Source organism: Pelecanus crispus, chromosome 17, assembly GCF_030463565.1.
Source record: "Pelecanus crispus isolate bPelCri1 chromosome 17, bPelCri1.pri, whole genome shotgun sequence".
In the NCBI taxonomy this organism is placed as follows: Eukaryota; Metazoa; Chordata; class Aves; order Pelecaniformes; family Pelecanidae; genus Pelecanus; species Pelecanus crispus.
Genome location: NC_134659.1, coordinates 8663030 through 8689333, shown reverse-complemented (window position 1 = coordinate 8689333; position 26304 = coordinate 8663030). Strand labels below are relative to the sequence as shown.

The 26304-nt window shown below is 63.0% G+C and overlaps 1 protein-coding gene across 1 annotated transcript in view; it reads left to right on the top strand.

Moving 5' to 3' along the window:
• NAV1 (neuron navigator 1) overlaps positions 1-26304 on the top strand; it is a 60724-nt gene that overhangs the window by 16301 nt on the left and 18119 nt on the right. Inside the window, 2 exon segments of the mRNA XM_075722572.1 lie at positions 15974-16076; positions 19616-19981. Of these exon segments, the coding sequence (XP_075578687.1) occupies positions 15974-16076; positions 19616-19981 (469 nt within the window).

Sequence of the window (26304 nt, the reverse complement as noted above, 5' to 3'; positions counted from 1 at the left end):
GCAAAGCAGCTTTTCCAGCCTCGCATTCCCAAGTGGAGCACGTTAACACATACAATGCTGCCGTGCTGCTTTCCAAAACCAGCTGCTCCACGCCGCAGCAGTGACCAGCGGGGCGAAGCCGCATTCCCTTTGCTCGGCTCTCGGTTTGCTCATCGTTGTGTTCAGGGGGCAGAGGTGCTGATTTGTTTTGTTGCTAAGATTCTTGTTCCCTTTGTGGGAATAAAGCAAATTTTGTTTGGTTGAGATTCTCTATAGCTTCAAAGACAAATCAAATCTGGGTTGCCAGCTTCTTTTTGTATTGCAAGAGATGCCTGTTTTCCATCCCAAACCATCCATGTTTTACAGCTCAATAGCACATCCTAGACAATGGCTTTAGAAATCAGACGCCTGCATTTTGGACCCACAGTGCTGAGGCAACGCCAAGCGACGCACGGGGTGCCAGAATTCGTGCACATGGGGAGAGAGAAGAAGGAGGAAGAAAAACTTGCTCTGATGGGATGTTTCCAAGGAGATCATGGTAATGATCTTCCATTTCCATGTAGCTTTTCATCCCCTTGCAGAGCGTTCTCGCTCGTAAGCAGACGTTACACGCGTCCTGCGCGGAGAGCGCAGCAGCTGTCCTTAAAATGCACGTTGTAGTGGGGAAGCTCTGGCGCTGCAGAGCGGGATCAGCCTGGGGTGGGAGCAACCCCTGAAACTGCAGGGACACTCAGGGACACAGGATGTCCCTGCCACTGCGGCAGCACCCCACGTTCGGCATCTGCGGCCGCTGGGCACGGCGTGCTGGTGCAGGGAGCGACCTTGCCGCCCAGTAACAGCGTCTGGGTACATCTCGGTCCTTTCCCAAATCAGTGTTGTGCGTGGGATGCGCCTCACATCAACCAGCGTCCAGCTCAGAGCCGCACCGTGGCCGGACACGCTGTGGCACTCGGCTCGTCGGAGCGAGAGCCCTGGTATGAGCTGTTCAGGTCTCTGCGAGCTCAGCTGGGAGCAGCAGCCGGGGTTTGCGGTCAGTGCCGGAGGGGGCTGTGTCCCACACTGACGCGCAGGGTGATTTTCCTGGCTCATCCATCCCTTTTTCCCCGGCTGAGGCTGGCAGCCGTGCTGGGGGAGCCACGTTAGCCCAGAGAGAGTTGCAGGGCTCTGCGGAGGGTCAACCGGGCTGCATCCGCTGCTGAGGGTGTGCGGGAGGTTGGTTAATACATGATACTCCCTCGTCCTTCTGAGCGCCTCTCGCTTTCCAAGAGGAGGAAGGAAAGTCTGGAGCGCTGCTCTCCCCTGTGCAGAGATGGGTTTGCAAAAGCCACAGTTTCTTCCGCTTTTTTTTCTTTTTTTTTCCTTCCCTCTTTTCCTGCCCCAGAATTTTTCCCTGGCCTGATGAATTTTTAAACAAAAACACGGTGAGGAGAGAACAGGAAAGAGGGGGAAAACCCAGGAGAGGACATGGGGAAAACCCAGGAGAGGACACGGGGGAAAAAAAGTCTGTTTTCAAAACCAGAGTGATTTCAAGTGGAAGTGAAAGTTTAGGGTGTGTTTTTAATTTTGAAATTCCAACTCATTTTAAGTCATTTTATCGACAGGAGAAAATACCTTTCCTAATGCTCTTTTTAATAAACCCCAGTTTTACAAGTAGAAAAATGGTTGAAAAATACCACGGACATATGAAAGTAAAAGGCAACTGCAGTGCCCTTGAATTCTTCCCTTGCTGTGTTGTGGGTCGGTGCTCCCCGGAGGGGGGTGCGGAGGCTGGGTCAGGGGACAGACCCCCCCCCCGCAGATGCCTCCGGGTGCCTGTCCGTTTGTCCACGGGGGATGTCAGGGTTGGTCACCTGTACGCGGTGGCTTTGCACGCGGGCGGATGTGGACAGATGTGGTTCCTTGCCCATTCATGCAGGGCACCGAGCAGAGGCAGGGCTTTGGGTGCGATGGGCCGGAATGGGGCCCAAATCGGAGCCCTCTGGCTCTTCGCCCTCCAGCTGGAGGGCCGGCTGCTTAACGCTGGAGCAGGCGAAGGAGGCGAGAGGGAGCACGGGGCCGGGGAGTGGAGGTGGAGGCAGGCGAAGGGGGATGGCTCGTGTAGCTGAGCATCACCAGGGAGCCCAAAATGCCATCACTGGGAGGGTTTGTCCTGCTCCATAAGCCAGGTTTATGCCCAGCGCTGCTGCTGGCACTTCCCGTACTTCTGACCTGCAAAAGGCCTCCGGAGGGTTTGAATCGGCGATGCAGCTGTGAGGTGCTGTGGACACCTTCCTGTGCAGCGCTTCGTCCCCTGCAGAAATCATCCCTCCTGCCCCACCGACGCCGAGGCGAGGTGGTGAGAGCCGTTGGAGGCGGCTGCTCTCGCCGCTCCGGCTTGGGTCGCGCTGGTTTCTCACAGCCATCGTTTGGCAGGTAGGTGGAGTGTTGTTAGAAAAACAGCTTAAATCCATCGCCTTCAAATTTTGCAGAGCAGAGAGATCTCCTAGCAGATCTCATTGTATTTCATACTGGAGCAGAAAAAGAAACATTTTATGGTAATTTTTTCAATGACTTGCCAATTTTTTTTCTTGGTAAACTGTCTGCAATCACTTACAGTGTTCCTGAAGGGATTAATTACTCACTGGAGCTCATTGTGTGTATTTCATATTCAGAGCTGTTGGATGCGATGCCTGGCTTGGATCGAGCGAGGGGTCACATGGCATTTCTTTTTTCATCCTTTTTCCCCTGTTCTGTTTTATCTGTCAGGCTCCTGGTGTGAGCGCTCCCAGTTGCCGATTCGGTGGTCGCTCGGTCGGTACGCCGCACGTGATCACAGCTGACTTCCCTTCTCCACGCTCCTTTGTCAGGGGGAAGCGCAGCCAGAAGACGACAAATCGCTTCCTTGTTTGAGTGACTTTTGGCTGATGCTTTCCCCCAAGCTGTAGTATTGGCTCGGCTTTTCCTGCAGCGGTTGTGGCTCTGGGCTGCACATCGTCAGTGCTTGGACAGGCCCCCGCAGCAAATGTGGGGAGAAGAGCTCAAAGCACATTGCAGTGCTGCTTCCCACGGTGGAGAGGGCTCGTCCAGTGCAGGCGGCCGTTGCGCGGAGGTGGGACGTCTTAGAGGGGCTAAATCCTGGCTGCAGTGCTGCCGGAGAGCCCACTGTGCCGTCCTCGGAGGGTTGTGTCCTTGGGAGAGTGCTGCCTGCGGGACAGCCGTGCGCTTGGCACTTTGGCGGCGCGGGGAACGGCATTGTCTCCAGCTCGGCGGGGGGGATCCTAAACCGTCCGAGCTGGGGCGTGTAACTTGGCATGCTCTTGGCATGCTTAAACGGTTCCTGCAGCACACGGGGGACAGGGGCTTGTCGCTGCGCGGGGGTTCGGAGGCGAGTGTCCGCTCTCCTGTTTAACATCCGAGAGAGCCGATGTGTCTGGGGGCTCGTGGCCGCTGTCACCGCGCGTCACTCAGCCCTTGGTGTCGGCGGGTGCATGGCGAGGGCGGCGGTGGGAGCTGGCACACGGGGAGCCGGGATGCTCCGCTGAAATCCCTCCTGTCGGTGCTGATGCCTTTTTTCAGAGCGTTTTCTGCCCTGCCCATCCCTGGCACTGCCAAGCCCGCAGTAAAACGTGGACTTGTGGGGTGGAACAGCGGTTCTTTGCATTGAGTCCTAAAGTGTGTCAGAGTCCCTCCCCTCGCTGTAACGCAGGTGATGGATTTGAGGTGACGAGCACTCTTCCTCCACGCCGTCCCCCAGCCCCACTGGGGCACCTGGGCAGGGGTGCTGTGGGCTTTGGGGTCCGGGGAGGAGAGCAGGGACCGAGTGGCAGCTCCCGTGGTGGTGGCACAGAGCTTTCTGGTCCCAAGCATCCCCTTCCCTCCTGGGGCACACCCAGATTTCCTGAAGGAGACAGGATCTTCCTTCTCTGCAAATCCCCTTTGGTGGGAAAAATGCAACTGCTGCTCAAGAAAACCTTTTCCCGGTGGTGGGAACCCACCAAGGGCACTGTGAGAGGTGGAGCAGGTTGGGAAGCAGCCGGAGGACGGCGCGGGTCCTGCTGCCGAGCGCACCGAGCCCTCGCCCCTGCGCTCCCAACAGGGAACCATCAGGGCTAAGAATAGACAATTTATTCATACGCATCCCTCGCCCTGTGAAGGGTGCTCGAGGCACTGCGCAGCAATTAAAACAAGTTCGTAATAATAGCGCTGCCAGATCAGCAGCATGGACTCTGAAGCTGGTGGAGGATTTGGCGATGCTGAAGATGGATGGGGGGAGACCGGTGCTGCTGACCTCCCCGGCGGAGACCCAGCATCTCCCTGGCAAGGGGATGCGGGGCAGCGTTGCCAGGTGGCAGGACGAAACCTGGGTGTCACTGCAGCCGCTGTGCTGCATGTGGGGCTGCAGGAGGAGCAGGATGGAGGCGGCTGCAGGATGGGGAGAGGTGCACGGGGCCGGCACTGCTCCCGGCTCCAGTGAAGGGAAGGCACCTTCCCTGGGCAGGTCCGGAGGAGGAGGTAACGGTGCCGGCAGAGAAAATGGCAGCGTTCATGGGGTGGGCAGCGTGCTGCTGGGTGAGACAGGGGTGCAATGCTCTGCCCTCCCTTACTGCAGCGGGGGGTGGCCCTGGGGGAGCAGGCGCAGTGGGCAGGAGAGCAAGGTTCACCTGTGCTAATTTGGGTCAGCCCAGGCTCTCCACTGAGTTACCGGGATGCCCTGTCCCACCTCTGGGCAGGAACCTCGGAGCTGCTGGTTCCTGTTGGCTGCATGGAGGGTCGGGGGGACCAGCCGCAGGATTTCGGTGTTTTGCTGTCGGAGCCACAGTGCCAGCAAACCTCCCGCCGCTCACTGTGTACAGTTTGACTTTGGGAGAGCACAGTGGGTTTGCTTCAGGACGAACGTCACCTGGGCAGCATGCCGCTGGTGGGGCGGATCGAAGGGACTCCGAAACGTGCGATGTGCACCTCAGTCATCAGCCTCGCCTGGGTTGCTATTGCAGATGCTGCTACGATTTTCAGGCAGTGAATCTTGCCGCGGTGCCTGGTAGGACCAGCACCCCCGGGCACCCCGCCAGCGCTCACCCACCTCACTGCAGGGGGACCGCAGGTGGAGGGAGACCCTAAGCTTTGCGGGATCCCGGTGATCGTGTGTGCAGGGGACTTGTTTCCGGCTCTCTGCAGGCTGCTGCGCCCGGTGCCAGAGTGAATTTGGCACCTGGCCCTCCTGCGAGGCTGGGGCGGGGGGAGAAGAAAGGCCGAGCCCTCCCTGCTGCCCGCGCCGCAGGCAGGAGATTCAATTACCCCCGCGCTCGCACAATGGCCGTTTATCTCCGGGAGCAAAACCCTGGTAACCGCCAGGGCAGAGCGTGAAGGGCTGATTAGAGGGTGTGCAGGGAAGGGCGCCGGGGTCGCGTGCAGGCACTTCCCTTCCCATTTCCAGGGCTTTCCATGGTAATGGCTCCTATTTTCCTCCGTTGTTAGGACGTCACTCACACGTGGCTCAAACGACATCTGTCAAAACATGTCCCCCCCCCGTCCTTGGGGCTCCTGGGGAAGGGGGATCCGTTGGCCCCGTAATGAGCCTGACATCAATTAATCATCAGCTTAAAAATTAGCATCGTGGCAGTACATGTTGGAGGGAAATGATTCCCCAGATGGAAGCAAAAATAGCCTCGGTTATCTCCCTCCTCCCGTGGGAGGTGGCAACAATAGCTCCACTAACGAGCCTGGAACTCGTTTAAGCTGGGTTCACCCCCCGGGGCTGGGGGAGCCCGAGGTGCGCTGCCTTCTGCCCCGGCTCCAGTCTCGAGGTGCTCTTGGGGGACCACCTCGTGCAATGGCTGATGACCTTCCCTGGGGTCCGGCCCTGCCCGCGGCCAGACCCTCATGGACTGGCGTCCCCTGGGCTTTGCAGAGAGCCCAGGGTGAGCTCGCAAGCGCTGAGCCCCTTCCCAAGGCTGAGGGTTTGGAGGAGAGCAGCGCCGCAGGGGTCCTGTTCTTCTGGAGCTCATCCCCGGGCAGCCCAGGTTCAGCCCATGCCTCAGGGACGTGTCCTGCTCCGGGCAGGCGGTCCCCTGCCCCTCTCCAGGGTGGCAGCTCTGGGCAGCTTGGCGAGTGCCTTGCCAGCTCTGACGTTCAGGAGCTCGGCAATGGGCTGGAGGTCTTCAGAGACCCCCTGTCTGGGAGGTGACTTGGGAACCTTCCCTGGAAGTTCATGATCTTTGTGTCTGTGCCATGCTGGGATTTTCCATGCTCGGAGCTGCTTTCCCTTGCTCCCAGGCGAGCTGTAACCTGAGTGAGCAGCTCTGCTGCCCGTAGCCCCCTGCAACTTTGGTTTCCCACCCCCGTTACTCGGCGAGGCGAAGAGCCACTGCCTTCCTCCAGCACTGGCTGCGTTTTGGGTCTGTCTTGGTGGCTCTGATAAGCAGCTCAGTGCAGAGCAGCTCTGCAGGCTGCGGCTGGCAGGGGAGCCAGGGAGGACATTTTGCATTCTTGCTGGAGATGCACGAGGGCTCTTTGGCTGATCTGGTGATGGACAGACAGACCAAGTGTCTACCAGAGCCCAGCTGAGGCTGGGGAGAATTGTGTTTGCAACGCATTGCTCTGCACAAAGCTCGCAGTCACAAGGCGAGGGGGACAAAAGGCTCCCTGTTCGCTCCGTCCCAGTGGGTGCAATTCCAACAGTTAAAAAGCAAATGTGAGTTGTTTGTCTGTGTGAATATAAAGCTTCCCCAAGCATGGCCGTATTCTGGCTGGGAATGGGGAGTTTGGCTCTGCTAATGACTGTTCTCCCTGCAAAACGAAGCCAACTCGAGCCAAGAGCTGCCCGGCCGGGCCCTTCCCCGCTGGCCCTGGTACAGGGACGTGGGCTGGGGAAGGGACCAGCTCCTGGGTCGGATAAACGCCCTTTCAGCCCGGCCTGGGTGCCCGGCGGGGAGGGGTGAGCGTGGGGACCTCTGCCCGCTGCGCTCCCGGGGGTGACTGCCGCCCGTGAGCATCCTGCCAGCGCCAGGGATCTTCTCCTGTGCCCAGGGGGTTCGGTGTCCTCAGCAAAAGGGAGCCCCAGGCAGGGTGCGCTGGCTCCCTTGAGGCATCAGATCTGCTCATTCGGGGCATCTGACTGTGAGTCCAAGGGCTGCTGTCGCAGATCGGGGAGCTCTTGAGTCGACACTCCTTACCTGAGCTTGGGTGGCTGCCCTGCTCGTGGGAAGGCCTGTGAAGCCCCACGGCGCTGGGTTCTCACCTGGGCTTTTATTCCCAGACCAACTGGAGAAGGGGACGGGTGCGCGTGGCTGGGGGTGCAGTGGTGCGGGGCGTTACGCCGGCGATGTGCCCAGGCCTGGGCAGCCCAGTTGTGCCTGGGAGCGGGGCAGGCACTTGAGAAGCTGCTGCAGGACCTTGGGGCGAGCACGGGTCTGAGGGGAATGACTGCGAACCACATGCTGCTACCGGGCTCAGGGCACGGACACGTCCACACCATCTACGTGGAGGATCCTTGGCAATAACGCGGCTGTTGAGATGGCACCGGTGCCCGACATGGAACAAGCGCTGTCTTGGCTGCGTGTGGCTCCCCTGGGGGCATGTGGTGCTTAACCCCCAGGTTCATGGCAGCCGAGCCGTGCCGAGCACAGCTCCTGGCCGTCTCCACCCTTGCCCAAGCGTCTCCCCCCTCCCTGGCTGCTTCTGCATTTGCCCCGTGCTCCCCTCGGCTTGCTCGCCCTCTGGGCCCCGGGGGCTTTGGAGGAGGGTTGTGCACAGCGAGGGAGGGTAGTTACGGGAGGAAGGATGTGGCCGTGACCGGCCGTCGGCCCCATGCCCTCCGTCACACCGTGGGATCCCTGCCTGGTCCTCAAGATGCAGCCAGAAGCGGGTGCAGGATTCCCCCTGCGCCCACGTCCCCCTCCTCCACCAGGCAAAGCCAGGAGTGGGGGCTGGCAACGTCCCCAGATGTAAGGCACATCTGGAGGGCACCGAAGCAGTTAAGTGAAGGGCTGATTTGTGCTATAGAAACCCGCAGTTCCTTCCTTTGATCCTCTGAATCAGCCCATTGCCTCCGTCTTATAAAGCCCCATTTATCTCTGCTCTTCCCAGTAAGTTTGAAGGCGGTCGTGGCTCGTGGCTCCTCGGCAGCAGTGAGCTCGCCCGGCTTTCTCTTCCGCTGAAGCAGAATCAGGTGAAATCTCTATGGCAACTAGCAGATGACAGCGAGTCTTGTTGCCTTGGAAATGAGGCAAGGAAAAAAAAAAAAACCCACCCAAAAAGAGCCATCTGGAATTTTGAATTTCCACAATGTCCGACCTGTGTCTGGTGACGTGTGGGGAGCGTGAACCCGCTGCTGCCGGCTGCTCTGGGGCCTCCGAGCCGGGGCCCGTCTGCACCTTCTGCTTTGCCGGGTGGTTCCCCCCCACCCCCCTTTCTGGCTTTTTTTTTTTTTTTTTGTATAGGGCCTGCAGCATCGCCTTGAATGTCTGCTGGTGGCTGCATTAAAGGTGTCATGTGCGGAGCGTTTGGGGCACCTGAAATCCCCGGGCTGGGCGCAGCTGTGCCACGCTGCTGGCCAGCACGGCGCTGGCGCACCCCGATAACGCTGACTCCCGGGGGGACAGCAAACTCCGGGGGGGAAACTGAGGCAGAGAGCGCTGCATGACCGGCCTGACCCCACTCTGCAAGGGCCCCGGCTTAGGACAGGCCCCAGGTGCGGTGACCGCTGGTGATGCCATCTCCACGTGCCTGCAGTCCCAGGGCTGTCAACCGGGCAGTTAGTGTCACCGTGCGTTTCTGCCGCTGCGTGTGCCGGTCTCCGGAGGCTCTCGTGGGCCTCAGGGCACCCCTTGGTGCATGGATCCTGCCCATCCGCCCGCCGTCTGTGACCCCCCTCCTTCCCAAACTGCACAGGCATTTCCTTTGGGTTGCTTTGGAGAACCGCGGTGCTGGGAATGGGGTGTTGGGATGCTCCCAGCTCCTCCGACGCTTTGCAGGAGCAGCTTTGGAGACAGCTGTGCTGCAGGGGTGCGCAGCGCCGCGTGTGCAGGAGCAGGGTCTGCCCCGACACGAGGGATTTTGGGCGCTCCCAGCCCATCAGTGTGGGGGAGTGGAGGGCGGCGCGGAGGTGGGATGCACGGGGCGCTGAGCAGCTAGAGGCTCTCACTGCTGAAAAGGGAGCTGTAATTTGGATGCGCAGGTGGGGTGGTTTGGGGCCAAGTGCAGCATCCATTGAAAGAAAAACCCACAAATGGGCTGGAGGCCCGGTCTGGATCTCTCCAGCGGGTTCATTTGGAAACTTGTATATGGGAGAGACCCAATTAACTAGATTTATGGCTGCTCTAGCCTGAGAAAGTCTGAATCCTTTTAAAAGCTTGGCTCACTGGAGCCGGACGGGGTCCAGGCTCCAGGTCTCTCAGCCCTGCCCTCGTTACAAGCAGCGATTCGCAAGGCTTAGCAGCAGCGATTGCCCCAGAAGTGCTGATTCGGCTGAAGTCTTGGCCTGTCACCGCTGCGCCACTGCTAATTTTCTCTTCTTGCCTGCCAGCGGGGAGCTGATGGCCCTCACGCATGGTGTGGGGCTGCCCCAGCCTGTGCCAGCTGCGACGATGGGGACAGCGGGTGCAGGCAGGGGAAGGGGCTTCCTTCCCTGCTGCAGCCACCTTTGGAGCCTCCTGCAGAGCCACGCTGTCTTGCAGAAGGGTCCAGCAAGGTGTGATTCATGGGGTGGCTGTGCCAAAGTGGGGTCCTGCCCCCGCTGCTTCTCTTGTCATGCGCCCGCAGGAGCTGGTGCTCCCTGGGAGGCTCGGACTGTGCGTGGGGCACGGTGTCCCTGCCGGCACTGCCCGCTCTAACCCCATTGCCTGCCCTGCCTCTTGCTGTTTGGCCTTTCCTCCCTCTGCCAAGGGTGCGTGCTGGATGCGCTGGGCTGCATCCAGCCTACTCCCTGCAGCCTGCATCCCACCGGGGTCGCAGGGCTACGTGCAGGGCAGCAGCAAGCAGGGAGCCCAGCCTGCGCTGGCTGGAGTCAGGGATGGGGACACCTCCTCAGGTATCTGTGGCATCCCCTGCACGTCCCCTGTCCCTGTCAGCAGGAGGCTGTGCCTCTGTGTCCCCGGGGAAGAGCACCTCCAGCTCCATCAGCCTGGGGGCTGCTGCCTTCATCCAGGGGATGGTGGCCGTGCTTCTCGCTGGCAGTCTGCTCGGGGTGTTTCGGAGGTGCCGGTCGGCCATCTGGGTACCCAGGTGCCGCATTACCAGGGTGCTGGATGGCACAGGGCTCCCAGCCCTGTCCCTGTCCCTTGGGGAGCAGGACCCAGTCCTGACGCTGCTGCAGGAGGGGCTTAGCAGCCAGCCGTCAGCTCACACCAACAAGCCCCTGGCAAGTAAAGCAGTTAAACCACGAGTGCTAACGAACCTGCTGCCTTCCAACGCGTTGGGGCAACAGGTTTGCAGGAAAGGGCGAGGTGCCCTCCTGGGGCACTGGGTGGGGGGGATGCGCCCTGCCCAGCCGAGGTGCCCTGGGGCATCTCCTGAGGGAGAGGGGTGGTTTTGGGGGGTCCTGGTACCTCCCTGTGGGTAGCACGCAGGGATTGCAGGGATGGGGCCGGGCTGGAAAACAAGGTCGATGGTGGAAGCAAACACTGCGGACCTGGCAGTCACCCCACAAAGCCCTGTCAGCCATCTCCGCTGCTCATTTAGCCTGTTTGGTAGCTGTTAGCGGGGAGGAAGAGAATTAATTAAGCCACAGGGAGAAGGATTGCAGGTTGCGACCATCCCCCTGCCCGGCCGTCCGGGAGTGTGAATCAGAGCTGGATGTAAGAAATGCAAGATAAAGCCATTTTACTCCATATGGAAAGACTCTGCTGTCGACACGCCAAGACACCGGTAACCAAATCGCACGCTGCGGGGTGTAAGCTGGGAACCCGCAGGGCTCGGCAAGGTTTGCACCAGGCTCAGGATCTCCCCATGGGCCAGCAGCCCGGCTGCGGCAGGCTCTGGGTGCTGGAGTGGAGGGTTTGCAAGGAAAATACCAGCAAAATGATGCCTGCGCTGATTCATTCATAAATGCAGCTGGGAGCACGGGCTGAGGCAGCGCAGTGGGGAAGAGTGTATCTGTGTGAGGGTTTGGGAGCTGGGGAGCTCGGCTGGGCTGGAGGAGTCTCACAGCCCCAGGAGAATGGTTTATGAGTGTATTTTTCAATGCGCTGGAAGGAATTGAGCAACCAGTTAAAAATGTTTCATGGCCTGGGGAAATTCGTTGCAGCTACTGTGTAACAGGGGCCCACCGTAATGACTCAGAAACACCATGAAGCCTTTTACAGCAAATTCCCGCTTGCCATTAAAATCTCTACTGGGTCGCCAGCAGTCCTTTCTGAGTCTGATCTTCTGAAACACGACCAGTTGGGTCGTGGGGGGCAAGAAAACACGCGTCTGAGTGCCGTGCTCACGCTGAGCATATGAACACAGGCACAGACGGTGCATCCATGCAAGCCTAGCACGCTCGTGCCCATGCTGGCGTCGGCTGCTGCCATCCTCGTGCCTGCGTACGTACACGTGGGCACACGTGCAGGGTCGCAGGCACAGGCGTGCACACGCACACACGCACCTTTCTGCAGGCAGAGGGGTTTTGCTACCATGTGGCCCACACATGAACATACGCATGATGCAAACAAGCGCTCGGGCGGCACACACACGCGCGCGGGTTTCTCTGCCAAGGCACATGGGGCACACGTGTCCTGTGGACGCGGCTCTGCCTGGCCCCAGCGGGAGCTGTTGGCCACATGCTCCTTTGAAATGAGCTGTCATGAACCATTTGGAGTTGATAATTTCCCCATTCCTTGACGTATTTGGCCACGTCGGCAGCGCCCGGCTGTGGTGACGCGGCTGCACCCCGTCGTGCAGGTAGAGGAGCTGCCACCGCTCGCTCTGGGAGGTGATGGGAAGGGCTGGATGTGAGCACAACCTGGAGTTCCCCAGTTTCTTCTGGCCCTGGCTCTGCAGTGTCCGGCACAGTCAGACCTGCAGCACGCAGCACCTTGCCCTGAGCCAGCCCTTTGCAGCACAGCTCTCTCCTTCCTCCTCCTCCTCTTCGTCCTCCTTGGCTGCCTCCAGTCCCACATCCCACCTCACCGCTGCTCCTTCTCTCAGCAAGGGCACCTGCTGCTTCCCCAGTGGTGCAGGGCAGGAGACAGGAGCGATGGGCAGCGCGTGGGTCGGGGCTGGGCACCCACGGTGCCAGGTCGCTGTGCCGGCATCCACCGTCGTGCAGCAGGCAGCTGAGGCAGGCGATGGAGGCCTGTGGGAGAGCGCTTGCAGACGATGGGGTGGTCGGGGCTGCGCTAGGACTTTGTGCCTCAGTTTCCCCGTGCGCGAAGTGGAGCTGTATTGTGTTTGCTGATGTTGGAGAGAGCACTGAGAGCGCTCAGTTAAGAAAGGAGCAGCGGGGGGGGGCCGAGAGAGCTGCCCAAGCACCGCTGCAGCCGAGGGCAGGACAGGGAGCCGGCAAGGGCAGGTTAGACCCAGCCTGGCGCAGGGGAGAGCGACTCAGGCAGTGGGGCTGGTGGGCTCCCTGCGCAGGGCTTGGGGACAGTGGCTGCATCTCGGGGCTGCCCTCCTCTGCGTGGCTGGGCTAGGGGAGCACAGGGCCGGAGCCAGCACCCCCATCCCTCCCTGACAGCAGGACGGAGCCTGCGAGAGCGGCAGAGAGCTGCGAACAGGGCTGCAAGCCAGCCTGGAGCCGGGGTGGGGGGAACGTTCGGTCCCCGAGCCTGCAGCCCCGGCAGAGCGGGGAACACTGGGGGACACGTCCTGGCCATCGCTGCCAGGAGAATGAGCCCGGCCAAGGCAGGGTGTCCGACTGACCCTTCTGCAGCACAGGCTGAACCGTCCCTGCTGCTCCCCGCTCCGGCAGCTGGAAACATCTGGCTGCGGGAAGCTTGCTAAATCGATGCAGGGAGGAATCCAGCGCGCTCCTGCCGTTCCCACACTCCAGGCTCTCCCAGCGGCTCCGGTTTCGGCTCAGCTCTGGCACGCTGCGGCTCAGCCAGCCCTGAGACAGCCCCTGGCCCCTCGCTGCACCTGGAAAGTGGGCTGCGGGGGGCCTGGTGTCACCGCCCCGGCCCAGCACAGTGGGGACAGGCGGTGGCACATCAGCGCTGGCAGCGATGCAGCCGGTGGGATGTGTGCCAGAGGTGGGTGAGCAGCTCCTCGAGCCCCAGCTTGGCCCTTTCCCAGGTGAGAGCTGCTGCTCTTCCTGGGGCGGCTCCAGAGGGTAGAGCGCCCTGGACTGTCACCCGAATACGGGGGCCAGGAGAGCAAAGTGTGCCGGGCACGGATGGCCGACAGCGCCACGGGTGAAGCTGGGGTGGGCGTCAGGGCCATCGCCCTGAAGCAGCGGGGCTGAAGCGCCCTCCAGCCCCCGCCAGGCACCCAAGCCTTGGGCGCTGCTTCTCACCTTGGGTGCCCTGGGGATCCTCGCTGCGGGGGGCCCCCAGCAGCACTGAGGGTGCAGGGGGAGGTGGCACCCACATGCTGGCCCCTCCGGCCTCGCGCGGGGGACGCAGCGAGCGCTCGCCCCGGCCCCGCTGCTCCGTGGGGTGGGGGTGGCTGTAGCCGCCCCGCTGGCAGCGGCGCCCGGGGAGGAGGCAGCGCCAGGCCCAAGTGCTGGCTTCGTGCCTGGGGGAGCCGCTGCGGGTGGCCACGGGGGAGGCAGCCGGGGTGTTTTTGGGAGGGAGCCATGCCCAGGAGGAGCACGATGCCGAGCTGGCAGGGGGGTGGGAGCTGCTGGTGGCACCAGGGGACAACGGTGGCTCTTCCATCCCATCCTGCTCGGTTCCGCCCCAGCCCACAGGGATGCGGTGCTGCCGGGGTGTGCGTGCCGCCATCCCCGGCTGCGGGAGCTGGGCTCAGGGTGGACGGCACCCACCAAATGCGGCCAGGGTGGAGGAGCTGAGGGTGCCGAGTCCTTCCCTGCATGGACCCGCTTGGGGACGCTGGTAGGTGTTTTATTGCCCTTCCCCACGGTTCGGATGTGCCTCCCCTCCAAAATCTTACATAGCTCTACAGACTGCACATGTGGCAGCAGCAGACTTGGCCTCAGCTTTCTGCTCTGCCATTTCAAGCCTGAAAATTCATCTTTCTAGGCAGCCCAAGGGCAGGACCTGGCAGCGTTGAGGTGCCCCTGATCTGCCAACACGGCCCTTTCTGCCTGCCCCCCCCAGAGGGGCACAGAGTCCCCTCGTCCCCCGCCGCAGAGCAGGGTGGGCGCCAGCCTTTGGCACCAAGGGCCCCTCGAGCCTCCTCCGTGCCCTGGCTCCACGTGCGCAGCCCCCTCTGCTCCAGCCCTCCAGCCCTCGGCCTTGCTGCCTGCACACCCTCCTCCTCAGGCTCTGGGGCACCGGTCGGAGGCTCTGTGCCTTTGATTAACTCCAACACGCATGAGCCACAGCAAAGATTTAATAACAGGTTCCTGACTTGCCCCCTGCTAAGCCTTGCTCTGGGAGCTGGACCAGGGTGATCAGACACACGCAGGGCCGGGTATCCTTACGCGACAGCATGTGCTGGCCATGTTGGGTGCCCCGTGGGCTCACCAGCCCTCTTACCCTCATCTACAACTGGCTTTAACCTGCTTGATTTAACCTGTCTCATCGGGGCTGTTACCGCTCGTCACCACCTTCCAGGGTCACACATAAATCAGAGCCGCTTCGCTGGTTTGAGGTGCTCCTGCCTGGGCTGGTGGGTGAGCAGAGCGCGGGGATGGGGCAGCATCACCCATGGGTGCTGCCTGCAGCGTGTCCGGTGGCACGGTTGGTGTGTGATGGGGACAATGGGACGTGAGCCCTGCGTATTTGCCAGGCGTGTGGCCGTGCCGTTGCGGGGAGCCTGCCGGAGTGTGCTGGCTGTGTCCCCCCGGTCCCTGCGTCGCTGCAGCTTGCACAGTGCCGTTGCAAATCCTGAAGCGCTGGTTGCCACGTTACATTAGGAGGAGCCACATCCAGCGTCCCTGGCGCCCGCTGTCACTGTGGTTCAGTGGCAAGCTGCGGCTGAAAGGCTTGAAATCGGGGATCAAAGCCGCGGTGGCATGGCTGTTAGCCGCCGGGGATGCACGCGAGTGGGTCAGGGGCGCGGGGGCTGGAGCCGTGGCCCCGAGCCCAGCAGCGCTGCCACGGCTGTGCCAGGAGTGACCCCCTCCTCTGTGTGTGTGCATACGTGTGTGTGTGCACATGCGTGTGTGTCTCTGGGGGTGTGTGTGCACACGCATGTGTGTGCAGGTGTGCATGTGTGTTTGCAGGTGTGTACGCACACATGTGTGGATGTGCATGCCTGTATACACACGCGTGAGCACAGGTGGTTGTGGTGCAGGTACATGCATGTTCACACGTGCAGGTTGGGGGGTGCGTACCTGCGTGCGCACATGCACGCCCGTGCTGTGGGTGCACACACCTGCAGAAGTCGCGGGGCAGCTGGAGCTCGGGGGTTTCCAGCCCTGGGCCGTGCCCGTGGGGAGCTCGGTCCCACCGGCTGCTGCAGCGCCCAGCAGAAGCAGCCACCTCTCCCCGGGCATGAGGCAGGAGCAGGGCTCAGCTTGCACCACTCCCCGACATCTCCTCGGCTCCTGCTGGCTGCGCACTGAGCGGTGCTGCTGCAGCGCCCGTGTCCCCGGGCCGGAGCACCCCCGGGGCCTGGGGGATGCAGGGGCAGGTTTGGGGACGTTCTCCCAGGACGGCTGCTCCTGCGTGGTCGCATGGAGCAGGGTCCCAGTGCTTTGGGGTCGCCTGACTGTAGCTGGCCTCTGGTCACCTGCGTGGGTCCTGTAGCCCCGCTTGGTCCCTCCCAGCTCGTCCTTTCTGGACCAGACATCCCCGTCCCAGCTGCAGCACCCTTGGGGGTGGCATTTCATGGTGGTGCGGCTCCAGCCCGGCGCCAGCCCTGCCCTGTCCCCTCCCAGCGGGCAGGGCGAGAGCTGGTGGGCACAGCCGCGGGCGGGGGGTGCTGGAGCCATTCATCCCTTTAAAGCCGCCGCCTCATCTCTCTGCAGACCCCGAGTCCCAGAGGAAGAGGACGGTGCAGAATGTGCTGGACCTTCGGCAGAACCTGGAGGAGACCATGTCCAGCCTGAGGGGCTCTCAGGTGTCTCACAGGTGAGGCCCCGACACCGGACCCCACCATCCCTTCCCCACAACCAGTGTCCCTCCTGGCGCAGCAAGGGAGGCCGGGGCAGCCGGGAAGCGGCTCTGCTCCAGGCGAGGGCCGTGTGGGTGGGAAGGAGCCGGCTGTGCCCCGTGGCCTGGGGACCCTGCGCATGGGGCCTTGGAGAGATGCCCCCAAATCCATGGGGTGTCGTGCGCAGGGCTGCGGCAGAGCCCTGTCCCTGGCAGTGCTCTGGGCCCCACACTGCCTCGCGTGCTCTGGGGCAGTGGGGTGGGAGGGGGTGGCACTGAGGGGAGCTGGTTGCCCCCAGACCCAAGGGGGTCTGATCCTGGTGGTCGGGTGTCCACGTATGGACAGCCAGAGGTGAAGGCATCCCCTGCGCCTGCCCAGGTTTGGACCACAGGCTCCATCCTCATCCGTGACTCAGTTTCTCTACTCTATGTAGAGGTGACAGTGGAGAAACCCTCAGACAGAGCTGACCATGTGCCCGGCAGCCCACGGGCAGAGGTGGGGTACCCTGCCCAGACCAGGGCTGGCAGCACCCCAGGGTTGCAGCTGGGGGGACGGCGGGGCTGGCAGGGTGTCTGCTGGGTGGTGAACCGGAGCGGCGTGCCTACCTGTGTCCAGAGGTCTCTCTGACACATGCCTGGGACTACCTGTGTCCCCCCCGTCTCTCTCACTTGAGACCACTGCAGGGTTACTGCTCTGCTCCGGACGTGCTCGGGGTCTGCACGGCACCTCCAGCCTCCTGCCTGGCTCCCCGTCGGGGCTGAAGGGCCCAGACCCCGCCAGCAGCGGGCCGGGGGCAGCGGGTGGGGAGGGGGCATCTCCCCAGGGCACCCTCCCGGACCCCACCCCGCTGGTGCAGCCGCCTTACGAAGCCTGGGCTTTGCAGAGCGGCTGTCGGGTGTCGGTGAGTCAGGAAAGCCGAGGATGCGGCGAACGTCCTTCTCCTGGTGTTTGTTGCCACCTCGCGGTCTCCCTTGATCCTCATTTTTGTGTTGGAAGGGACAAAAACCAGCAGCTTCCTCCCCCCACTTCACCCACCGCTCATCATTACAGACCTTCCCTGTGTCGCCCCTCGATCAGCTTCGCCCAGGAAGAAGCACCCCGCTTGATTTAGCTCTTCTTAACCCAGAAGCCCATCTAGACCTTGCTTGTCCTTGCTGCACTTTCCAGATCTTTTCCGATCCGGAGGCAGCAGAGCGCTGGGGCAGTGGGATTTGCACAGCGATATTCCCCGAGCTGGCTGTTTCCTGGAATTACCCATTACAGCTCTGCCATCCCTTTGCTCAGCATAGGAGCTGGTTCACAGCCTGGCGCTGCTCATGTCGAGTCAGGGCTGCTTTGTGTTCGCTTCGCGTTCGCTTCACGTTTGCTCTGCGTTCGCTTTGCATTCATCTGTGTCAAACGTCACCCGCCGCCTTCGCCGCCTTCTCGCCCCAGCGCTCAGCTCCTTTGCAAATCCTCTGTCAGCCCTGGTCTTAGGGAAATAGGGCGAGGATATTAAGGGTGATTAAATTAGCATTGCTCGTGGGTTTTGACGTTGCGCTATCACTTCCTTTTCTTGATGAGTTATGAGTACATCGCGTGGCAGAGGCCTCAGCGGGATTCCTGCCACGGAAGACAACGACTGTTGATAGCGCAGGGATGCCTACCCCTGTGTTCTGTCCCGTAAGTGGTTCTGAAATACATGAGGATCTTCCCTCTTATCCCATGGCAGCTGAGTTTATTTGGAAGCTTAATCTGCCTTTGGTGAGGGCACTCATCTACCGCCTTCTGGCAGCCTGCAGCGGCCTCGGCAGCGTGCTCCCTGCATCCCTCCAGGAGCTCCACCGCAGTTGTGAGCCAGATTTTCCTTTACCAAAGCTGTGTCAGCTCTTCCCTCGTATGTTGTAATTACACACGTACCCGCTAATCCTGCTCTCGGAAACGCTTCCGACAAGTGTGTCCCATACAGATGTCATCCGCGGTCCTCTGGATGTGCCCCACATCGCCGGTGTCCCTGTAGCCACTTCAGGCTCTCTCTTTATTCCTTCCACAAACTATTCCTCAAGTTTCTCTTGTTCTCCTCCCTGTGTTCTCCTGTCCAGCGGCTGGGGGCTCAGCCTTTGCTGTTTCCTTGCTAGAACGCAACTTTGTTCCTGAAATACATCATCCTTTGCACCCGGCTGCAGGGCTGCATGAGCTTCCTTGGGGGCTTGCTTCAGTCCTGCTTGCAGACATGGTTTGCATCTGCTCCAAGCCGCCCGCAGAACATCCTTAAATAGCCTTTGTGCTGCCGACAAAAACTAAACCCTTTTAGCTGCCCCTTTTAGTTCTGCTTTAACAAACTTCCTAGTTTTTTATGTAGTTCCCTGTTTTAAATTCAGTACTGCAGCCAGGGTTTGGCTTTTGGTGCTCCTGCAGGAACGTTTAATCCAAGCTAGGGAATAGCTCGCTGATAGTAACGTTTGGAGCCAAGTTGAGGGCTGTGGGTTCCCAAGTAGCTGCTCCAAGAAGTAATCATTTTTGGTGTCTAAATTTAGTCTCAGCATCACTCCCCGACATGCCGTTTGCCCAAAATACACCCTGAGGGGTGCGGGGAGTAACTGAACTCTCCTCTGTTCCTGATGTGCTCGTGGGCTCTGGGCTGGCTGCAGAGCAGCACGCTTGCAGGCAGCCCCGTGGGCCGGGCAGCCCTGTCTCGGGGCGTCCCCTCCTGCCCAGACATAGAGGCCCACTCTGCAGGGGTTCAGTGTGGGATGCTGATGCAGGGACCTGGGCCCTGGTTCGCCCCTCAGCATCCTTTCGCTCACAGCCTCCGCTCCCTGGCATGGCCCACTGCCACGTTCCCTGGCATCAGTGTGCCACCACCCCAGTTCATCCTGTCCTGGGTCTGGGGTGATACTGGGGTGCGGGCGTTGAGATGCTGGGTGGGAAGTGGCCGAGGAAGAGCAGCCCAGGCACAGGGGAGCACGTCTAGGCTTTCCACTAAAGGCTCCCTATTAGTGGGGTTCAGCACAACTCGGGTTGGGGCCGGGGCCGGTCTCCAGAGAGGTCCAGACCCCTCTCCCATGGCGTGTTTGCAGCCGGTCCTGGTGGCACCCGCAGCCCCTGCACCGAGGCGGGCGGATGGGGCTGTGCGGGAGCATTGCCTCTATGGGGTGGTTGGGGCTGTAGGGAGGCACAGACCTCCCCATCACACCCCACGTCCCGCTCCACAGTCCCTGCGGAGAAATGGCACCACCAAACACCGGTGGGTGCAGGTGGTGTGGGCGTCCCAGCGGGTCCTGGAGCGTGGGACGCCGTGCTGGCACCAGGCAGGCCGGAGGGGACTGTCCCCTGCCAGCTGAGATGGAGGGGGTCAGGGCAGACAGCGTCCCTGCGCCCACACTCCTGGGAGCCTCTGGCCTTGCCTGGCTGCCCCAAAATGGGCAATTTTGTTTTCTGAGCACTTGCAGCCCCGGTTTGGGGCAGGTGAGGCAGGGCACAGACCTCTGCTGCCTGCCATGCCCAGCCCTAACCCCGCTGCACCCTGTCCTCACAGCTCCCTGGAGATGACCTGCTACGACAGTGATGAAGCCAACCCCCGGAGCGTCTCCAGCCTGTCCAACCGCTCCTCTCCGCTGTCCTGGCGCTACGGGCAGTCGAGCCCGCGCCTGCAGGCGGGGGATGCGCCGTCGGTCGGGGGGACCTGCCGCTCCGAGGGCACCCCCAGCTGGTACATGCATGGCGAGCGGGCGCACTACTCGCACACCATGCCCATGCGCAGCCCCAGCAAGCTGAGCCACATCTCCCGCCTGGAGCTGGTCGAGGCCCTGGACACTGATGACGTGGAGCTGAAGTCGGGCTACATGAGCGACAGTGATCTGATGGGGAAGACCCTGACAGAGGATGACGACATCACCACGGGGTAAGTGCCCGCGCCGGGGCTCGTTCCCAGACCGGGGCTCTCCTGGAGGTTTCACCACCTCCTGTTCGGCCGGCGGCGGAGGGGCACCAGGCGCAGCAGGGATGGATGGAGGAGCACGTACATCACGGCTGATCTGGCTGGGTGGATCGCATCCCTGCATCCCAGGAGGTGCTTTCCTGCTGGTGAGGCAGTGTAGCCCTTGCAGTGCTGGTGGTGCTGGGCCAGCCGGGGCTTCTCGGGGCCAGCGAGCCCCTGAGCTGGGGCGTGCTGCTCTCCCAGTGTGTGGGAAGTATCCAGCTTGGTCTGGGTGTTCCCAGAGCAGGGGGCTGAGAAGAGCGCACAGTGTGTGGCTGCAGGAGCCCTAGGCCAGAGCCCTGCTGATGTAAATGCTGCCGCTTTCAGAAGCACTCTCCCAGTTTACACCAGCGGGTCTGAGCTGCTGCCTCTGACCCTGGCACTGCAGGGACGTCCTGTGTCCAGCCGGGAGTGCTGGTGGCCCACAGTGGGACAGGCTAGGTCAAGTCTCAGCACCCCAGCGAGAACTGGGCACCAAGGTTTTGTGGCTGATGGGTGGCACCGTGGTGGAGCAGGATGCGCTGCTGAGCGGGGTCCCCTCCTCTGGGACCCCGTTGGCCTCTGTCCCTCCACTCGCGGGGCCAGGGGCATCTCCTGGCAGGTGGGCACAACCCAGCACGCCCAGGGCTCACATTTTCTTTCCACATGTGTCCACTTCCTGCTGCGCTGTTGAGGTGCCCCTGGCTCTGGCAAGGGTCCAGGGTTTCAGCATGTTGGAGGTTTCCTGTTTCAGCACAGGAGAAAATAAATAACTCTGGCGTTTGAGTTGTCCCAGAGCAGGAGGAGGTATTTGGCCTCCTGACAGTGCTGCTCCGGCCCTCCTGGTGTGGCCGTAGTCACGTCAGCTCGTTGCAGGGTAGAGCACAGCCCATGGCTTCACACCCAGCCCGGGGGCCAGCGCTCCCCAGACGTGGCCCAGAGGCACACGTTACAGCTGGGGGGGACGCACGCCGAGGGGTGCCTGTGCTGGCCTCTGCCCTGCAATGCTCCAGCTCGGGGGTGAGAGCGTCCACGGCACTGCGGGCGCCAGACCCCTCCTCCGCACAGGCTCGTGGGGTGACCTTGGGGGGCTGCCTGTGCTTATGAACAGGGTGCCTTGTGCTGGCTCAGCGTGGACCCCTCCTGGGCACCGTAACCTGTCGCTTGGCAGCCAAAGGTGGCACATCGCTGCCTTCTGCCACCGGCCACTGGACCGCGGGGTGTGATGGACAACGGGGTGGCTTTGGGCTGCCCTGGACAGCTGGGGCCACAGCAGGTCTGGCTGTGGGGATGAAGGGCTCCACTGCTCCCTGTCTCCCTCCTTGTCTCGTCTCGGAGCTGCTCGTGCAGGCGGATAACCTTGGGGTGCCCTTGCTGTGGAGGCAGTGCCGGGAGGGGTGAGCTGGAGCATCTTTTCGTCTCCATCAGCCCCTGAGCAGGCAGAGTGCGGGCAGGGTCAGCCCTGGCAGGTCCTTCCCTGGGCTCAGCCCCTTGCACTGCCCCAAACAGGGTCTGCTCCTGCTCCCGGGAAGGGCCAAGCTTTCGGAATGGAGCCCTGTGTGGCTGAGCCTCCCGTGAGGCCCTGGCAGCACCACAGTCCCCTGGTGTGGGCCAGGCTTTCAGCGCCACGGCAAGCTGGGCTGGCACCGCCGCGGCTGGGTGCCACAGCCCCTGTTCCTGCACCGGCTCCCCAGTGTGATGCCCTGGCTGTGCTCCAAGGGAAATCCCTGGCATCCTGTCGGTGGGTGCAGGGGCAGACCGGGTGCTCTGTGCTGGCTGCTCTGTGCTGGGTACCTCTCCCCAGGGATGGGTGCAGGAGGGCACCCGGGGCAGCACAGGACCCTCTTATCCACAGGGACATGTCCTGGGGATCAGCCACGTCACCGTGATGTTGATGGCACACAGGGCTGTCCGGTGACCTCGTCACAGCTCCGTCTCCCACGGCCCCTCCATGGGGCAGGGTCCCCCAGAGCGTGGTGGGGCCGCTGTCACCAGCTGGGTGCTGGGGGAGGCCAGGGTGCCCTGTCCAGGAGCCTGGGCTCTGGGTGCGGAGCCAGGGCAGGGGAGCAGGGGCATCCCCTCCTCCCCAGAGCCGACCGGGGCGAGGAGCTGCCTTGCCGGCTGGGAGCACTCATCCAGCGCAGCCCCTCATCCAGCCTCCTCGGCTGGCTCTGACCTAGAAAGCAAATACTGCCCCAGGCCCCGTCTCCCCGTGCGGCTAATGCACCGGGCAGGAGCCGAGCGCTGCAGATGGGGCCGTCAGCCCTCGAGCCCGGGCCGCCGGGCCAGCGCCTCCCTGCACCGCGCCGGCGCGCACCCCGGCTTGTAGGGCAGTGGGTCAGAGCCAGCTCGGAGGACGCAGCGGCACGTCCCCCTCGGAGACGTGCGGGGCCGTGGGGTGGGACCCGGCATCCCCAAGGCTCACTGGGGAAGCAGCCTGGAGGGAGAGAGGGCTGAGGTAGGTGAGGCACGGCCGGGGTGTGGGGACTGTCCGTGGGGGTATCGGGGTGAATTTGGCAGGGGGGTGGTTGGGGGGAGCCCAGCTGAGAAGGCAGCGGGGTCCTGGGGCCCAGCTCAGGTTGGGGGTGGGATGATCAGGTCTGGTGGTGAGAGCAGGGATCGGCTGGGGACACCCTGGGGCCCAGAAGCGTTTCTGTACCAGCCGAATGTACCGGCATCCTGGCTCCTTGCGCAGCCGTGCCCACCCGCCTGCACTCACGGCTCTCCACCAGCAGCCTGCTGCTGCTTTTGGGGGGTGGAAAGCTCCGGCTTTGCCCTTCATGTTTGGCAGCGAGGCCCTTCTTTTGTTCCAGGAGTCACCGTATCCTCCTTGTGCTCTGCAGCAGGGCAGCCCTTGGCTGGCGGGGCCCCGGCACAGCCGGGGCTGGGAGCAGCCCCGCCGGGATGCGCCCACGCCACTGCCACACCGTGGTGTCTGAAGGGCCTGGGGGAGGCAGCGAGCTCTGCTTAACACTGCAGCCTTCGCTGGGATGGTGCTGCTCTCTTGCCCTGCCTGTCCTTGGGGCCTGGGCAGGGTGCAGGCAGGGACAGCACCAACCCCTGGGCTGTTTCCCCAGCACTGAAAGATCTTTGCTCCCTTCCTTGGCCTCTGTTGACTCAGGTTTCTACCCGGCACTGCTCAGCGTGCCGCTCGCTGCTCCCTGCCCGTGGAGGGGTGCGGTGCTGCTGGTGACGCTTTCCCACCCTGGCCAGGCTGGGGATGTTCCCCGGACCCTGGAGGTCACCCCACCAAGGTCACCCCACCAAGGTCACCCCACCGGGAGGTCCACAACGTGCGGCCACCCGCTGCCGGGGGACCTGCGTGGCCGTACGGCCGCAGCGCAGTGCTGGGGCCGTGATGCAGCAGCGTGGGCGCCTTCATGTGCAGACCTGCGCATGAATCAGGCGGCAGTGGAGGAGGCGAAGAGCACCTGAGCGGGGATGTTCAAGCCAGGTTTTGCCCGGTTTCGTTCCGGCCACGTCCTGCATGTGCGAGTGGTGCCACCTCCTCCACGTGGAGCTGCCGGTCCCCTGGCAGTGCAGTGCGGCTGCACGTCGCTGCGGCTGCCCCGTGCTGTGTGTGCTCGGGGACCTGATGTGAGCAGCTCTGGCGGGTCCTGGGTGCTGGCGCAGGAGCGGGTGAGCGTGCGTCACCCCCGGGTGTTCCCTGGGGCCATTCGGGACGCGGGGAGGAGTGAGCGGGGTGCTGCGAGGCTTTGCCGTGGTCCGGAGCTGGTGGGGTGCGCTGGCTCCCACCCCCCAGCCCTGCCTGCCTGAGGCCATGGGGCTTCCCCCATCCCACGCAGGACAGGATTCTAGCCTGAGGGCATGCAAGAGTGTCTGCTCGTCCCTGCTTTGCCCCGCCACGCCCTGCATGATGTCGTCCTTTCCGCCACCCTCCTTTTGTCAGACCCTTCATCCTCCGGCCCGTCCCCACGAGCGGCGACGCTGCCGCAAGGGCACTGGGGTGCTCTGGGTGTCCCGGGAGGGGTCTGTCGGGCACCGCGCCCAGTGCCAAGGGCTCAGCAGGGTCCGAGCACCTCGCCGTGGTGCGCTGCGTGCTGCAGGGCACCGCAGGGCAGCGGGTGGGGGTCGAAGGGACCTTTTGTGTGGCATCGCCTGTGCCGCAGTTTCCCTCGTTCCGCCCTGCCGGCTGCGAGCGGGTCGGGGCAGGGCACAGCCACTCTCCATGGGGTTTGCGAGGTGCAGAGGAGGAGGAGCGCGTCTCCCTGGCTCTGGTACACAAGGTGACCCATGGGGACATGAAACCTCAGCTCAGCCATGCACCCCAAGGTGGTGCTTGTGGGATGGGCAGCTCCCCAGCTCAGGTCCCCAGGGACAAATTGGGACAAGCTGGCTCCATCCTTGGAGCTGCTCAAATACCCCGCGGTGGCAGAATCCCATGGGGACGCCCAGGCGGGACTCATCCTGCCCCTCCGGCAGAGCACAGCTGCTGCAGGCCCGATCCTGCCATCCCCAAGCACAGGGCCAGGAGAGCGGAGAGGGACCGAGTGGGGCTGGCTGCTGAGTCGGCGCCTTCTCGTTGCGGTGGCTGAGGGAGCGCTGATGATCCGGGCGTGCTGCAGGGCCTCGGGCGTGCAGGCATCACTGGAGCTGGTCCCCGAGGCTGTGCATGTCCCCTGGGGCTTTCAGTGCTCTGGGGAAGTCCTTGTGTGACCCTGGGACCGCTGCGATTTGGGGGTATCCTTTGGGGCCTTGTTTTTTGTTGGGGGTGGAAAGGGAGGTGGCATTGCCTGCCACCGCAGTGGTGGCAGCACCCGCACCCCCGTGAGCGGGGTACTGCCCTGACTCTTTGTGGGCATGAAATGGAGCCATGGCAGCAGCCGTTGGCGTCAGGACCACAGGGCACCGCGCGGCTCGGGGATGGGCACATGTCCCCAGCTCACAGTACGCCCCGGGCACCGTCCCAGGCCACCGCGATGGTGCTGCTGGCAGCCAGGCGCTGCAGGGCCTGCTTCTCCCCAGCAGGCCTGGGGGCTCCCAGCAGCATTCCTCCGGGAGGGATGCTCTTGAGGGGGCACCCGCCACGCTCCGGCTGGCCTGGCTCCGGCTTCCTCGCAGCTACTTGAGCTCGGCGCAGCCCGGAGGTGGGAGCAGATGTTTGGCTCCGCTCCCCGAGAGCGGCGGGGGAGCGGCCGCCCTCCTCTCGGCTCCGAGCAGGATTGGCGCTGGCGCTCTGCTCCCTTCCCTCGAACGCCCCTCGCTCGGCTTTGGCCGGTCCAGCCTGACCCCTCGCCGCCGTCCCGGCGAGCCCGTGAAGTCATTGCTCGTCGGGGACATCCCGCGGGGCATGGCCCTGGCCCCGCACGTGGCCCGGCGTGTGTACGGGGCCTCAGCCCAGCCGGCCGGGGTGGCGGCAGGGAGCGGTGTTGGATAAATATTTGCTGCGCTGCGCCGCGTGCCGGGGCTCGGCGGGGTTCCTCCCTCCGGCTGGGGACAGGGGACGGGCCCAGAAAGGGGCCCCAAAACCCCACTGGGCACCGCCACCATCGAAGCGCCCTTCCTCTGCGCTGCGTGCCAGCCGGCTCCTTATTTTGGGGTTCGGGTCCAGGTGTCCAGCGGTGACCCTGACCCCTGGGACTGCCCGGGCTGGGCTGCTGTGCCAGTGGCTGCACGAAGCGTGTTTTGGGAAGGGGATCCTGGGGTTACGGGGCTCAGAGGGTGCGGGGCACCCAGGGGTCAGCGCATGCCGAGGATTTGGGAAGCTGCTGGCCTCCGCGGCTCGTTGGTGGGCCTGGGCACGGACACGGAGCAGAGCTGAGCCCAGGGCTGGACCTCGCACGCCCACACGCCCTGGGGAGAGCTGCTCGGGGGGATCTGCCCCCCAAACCCGGCTGCCTGCCTGCTTGCTGCCTGGGGAGCTCAAGTCCTGGCTTTGCTGCCTGCCACGTGCTACCCTGCCGCCTGCGAAGGGGCCCGGCCGCTGCGGGCGGAGGTGTCCGAGGCCACCGGCTCATCCAGACAACGGGAAAAATAGGAATTTCGCAAGCAGGCTGAGTCACGCTGCTCCCCCACCCCGGTGCTGCCCTGGGACTCTCTGACCACCACACGCAGCCGCCGCAGCCTGCCGTGCCACCGCAGTGGGCCCGAGCGCGGCTTCGTGTGTCACCCTTCCCGAAACAGATGGAGATCCCCGCACGGGGACACACTTCCTCTGGGGTTTCCACAGCTCGGGGGGGGGCAGGGGGTGACCTCGCGTTGTTCCCCCCGCAGCGGGGCCGGCTGAGCTCAGCAGCCTGCTGGCATGG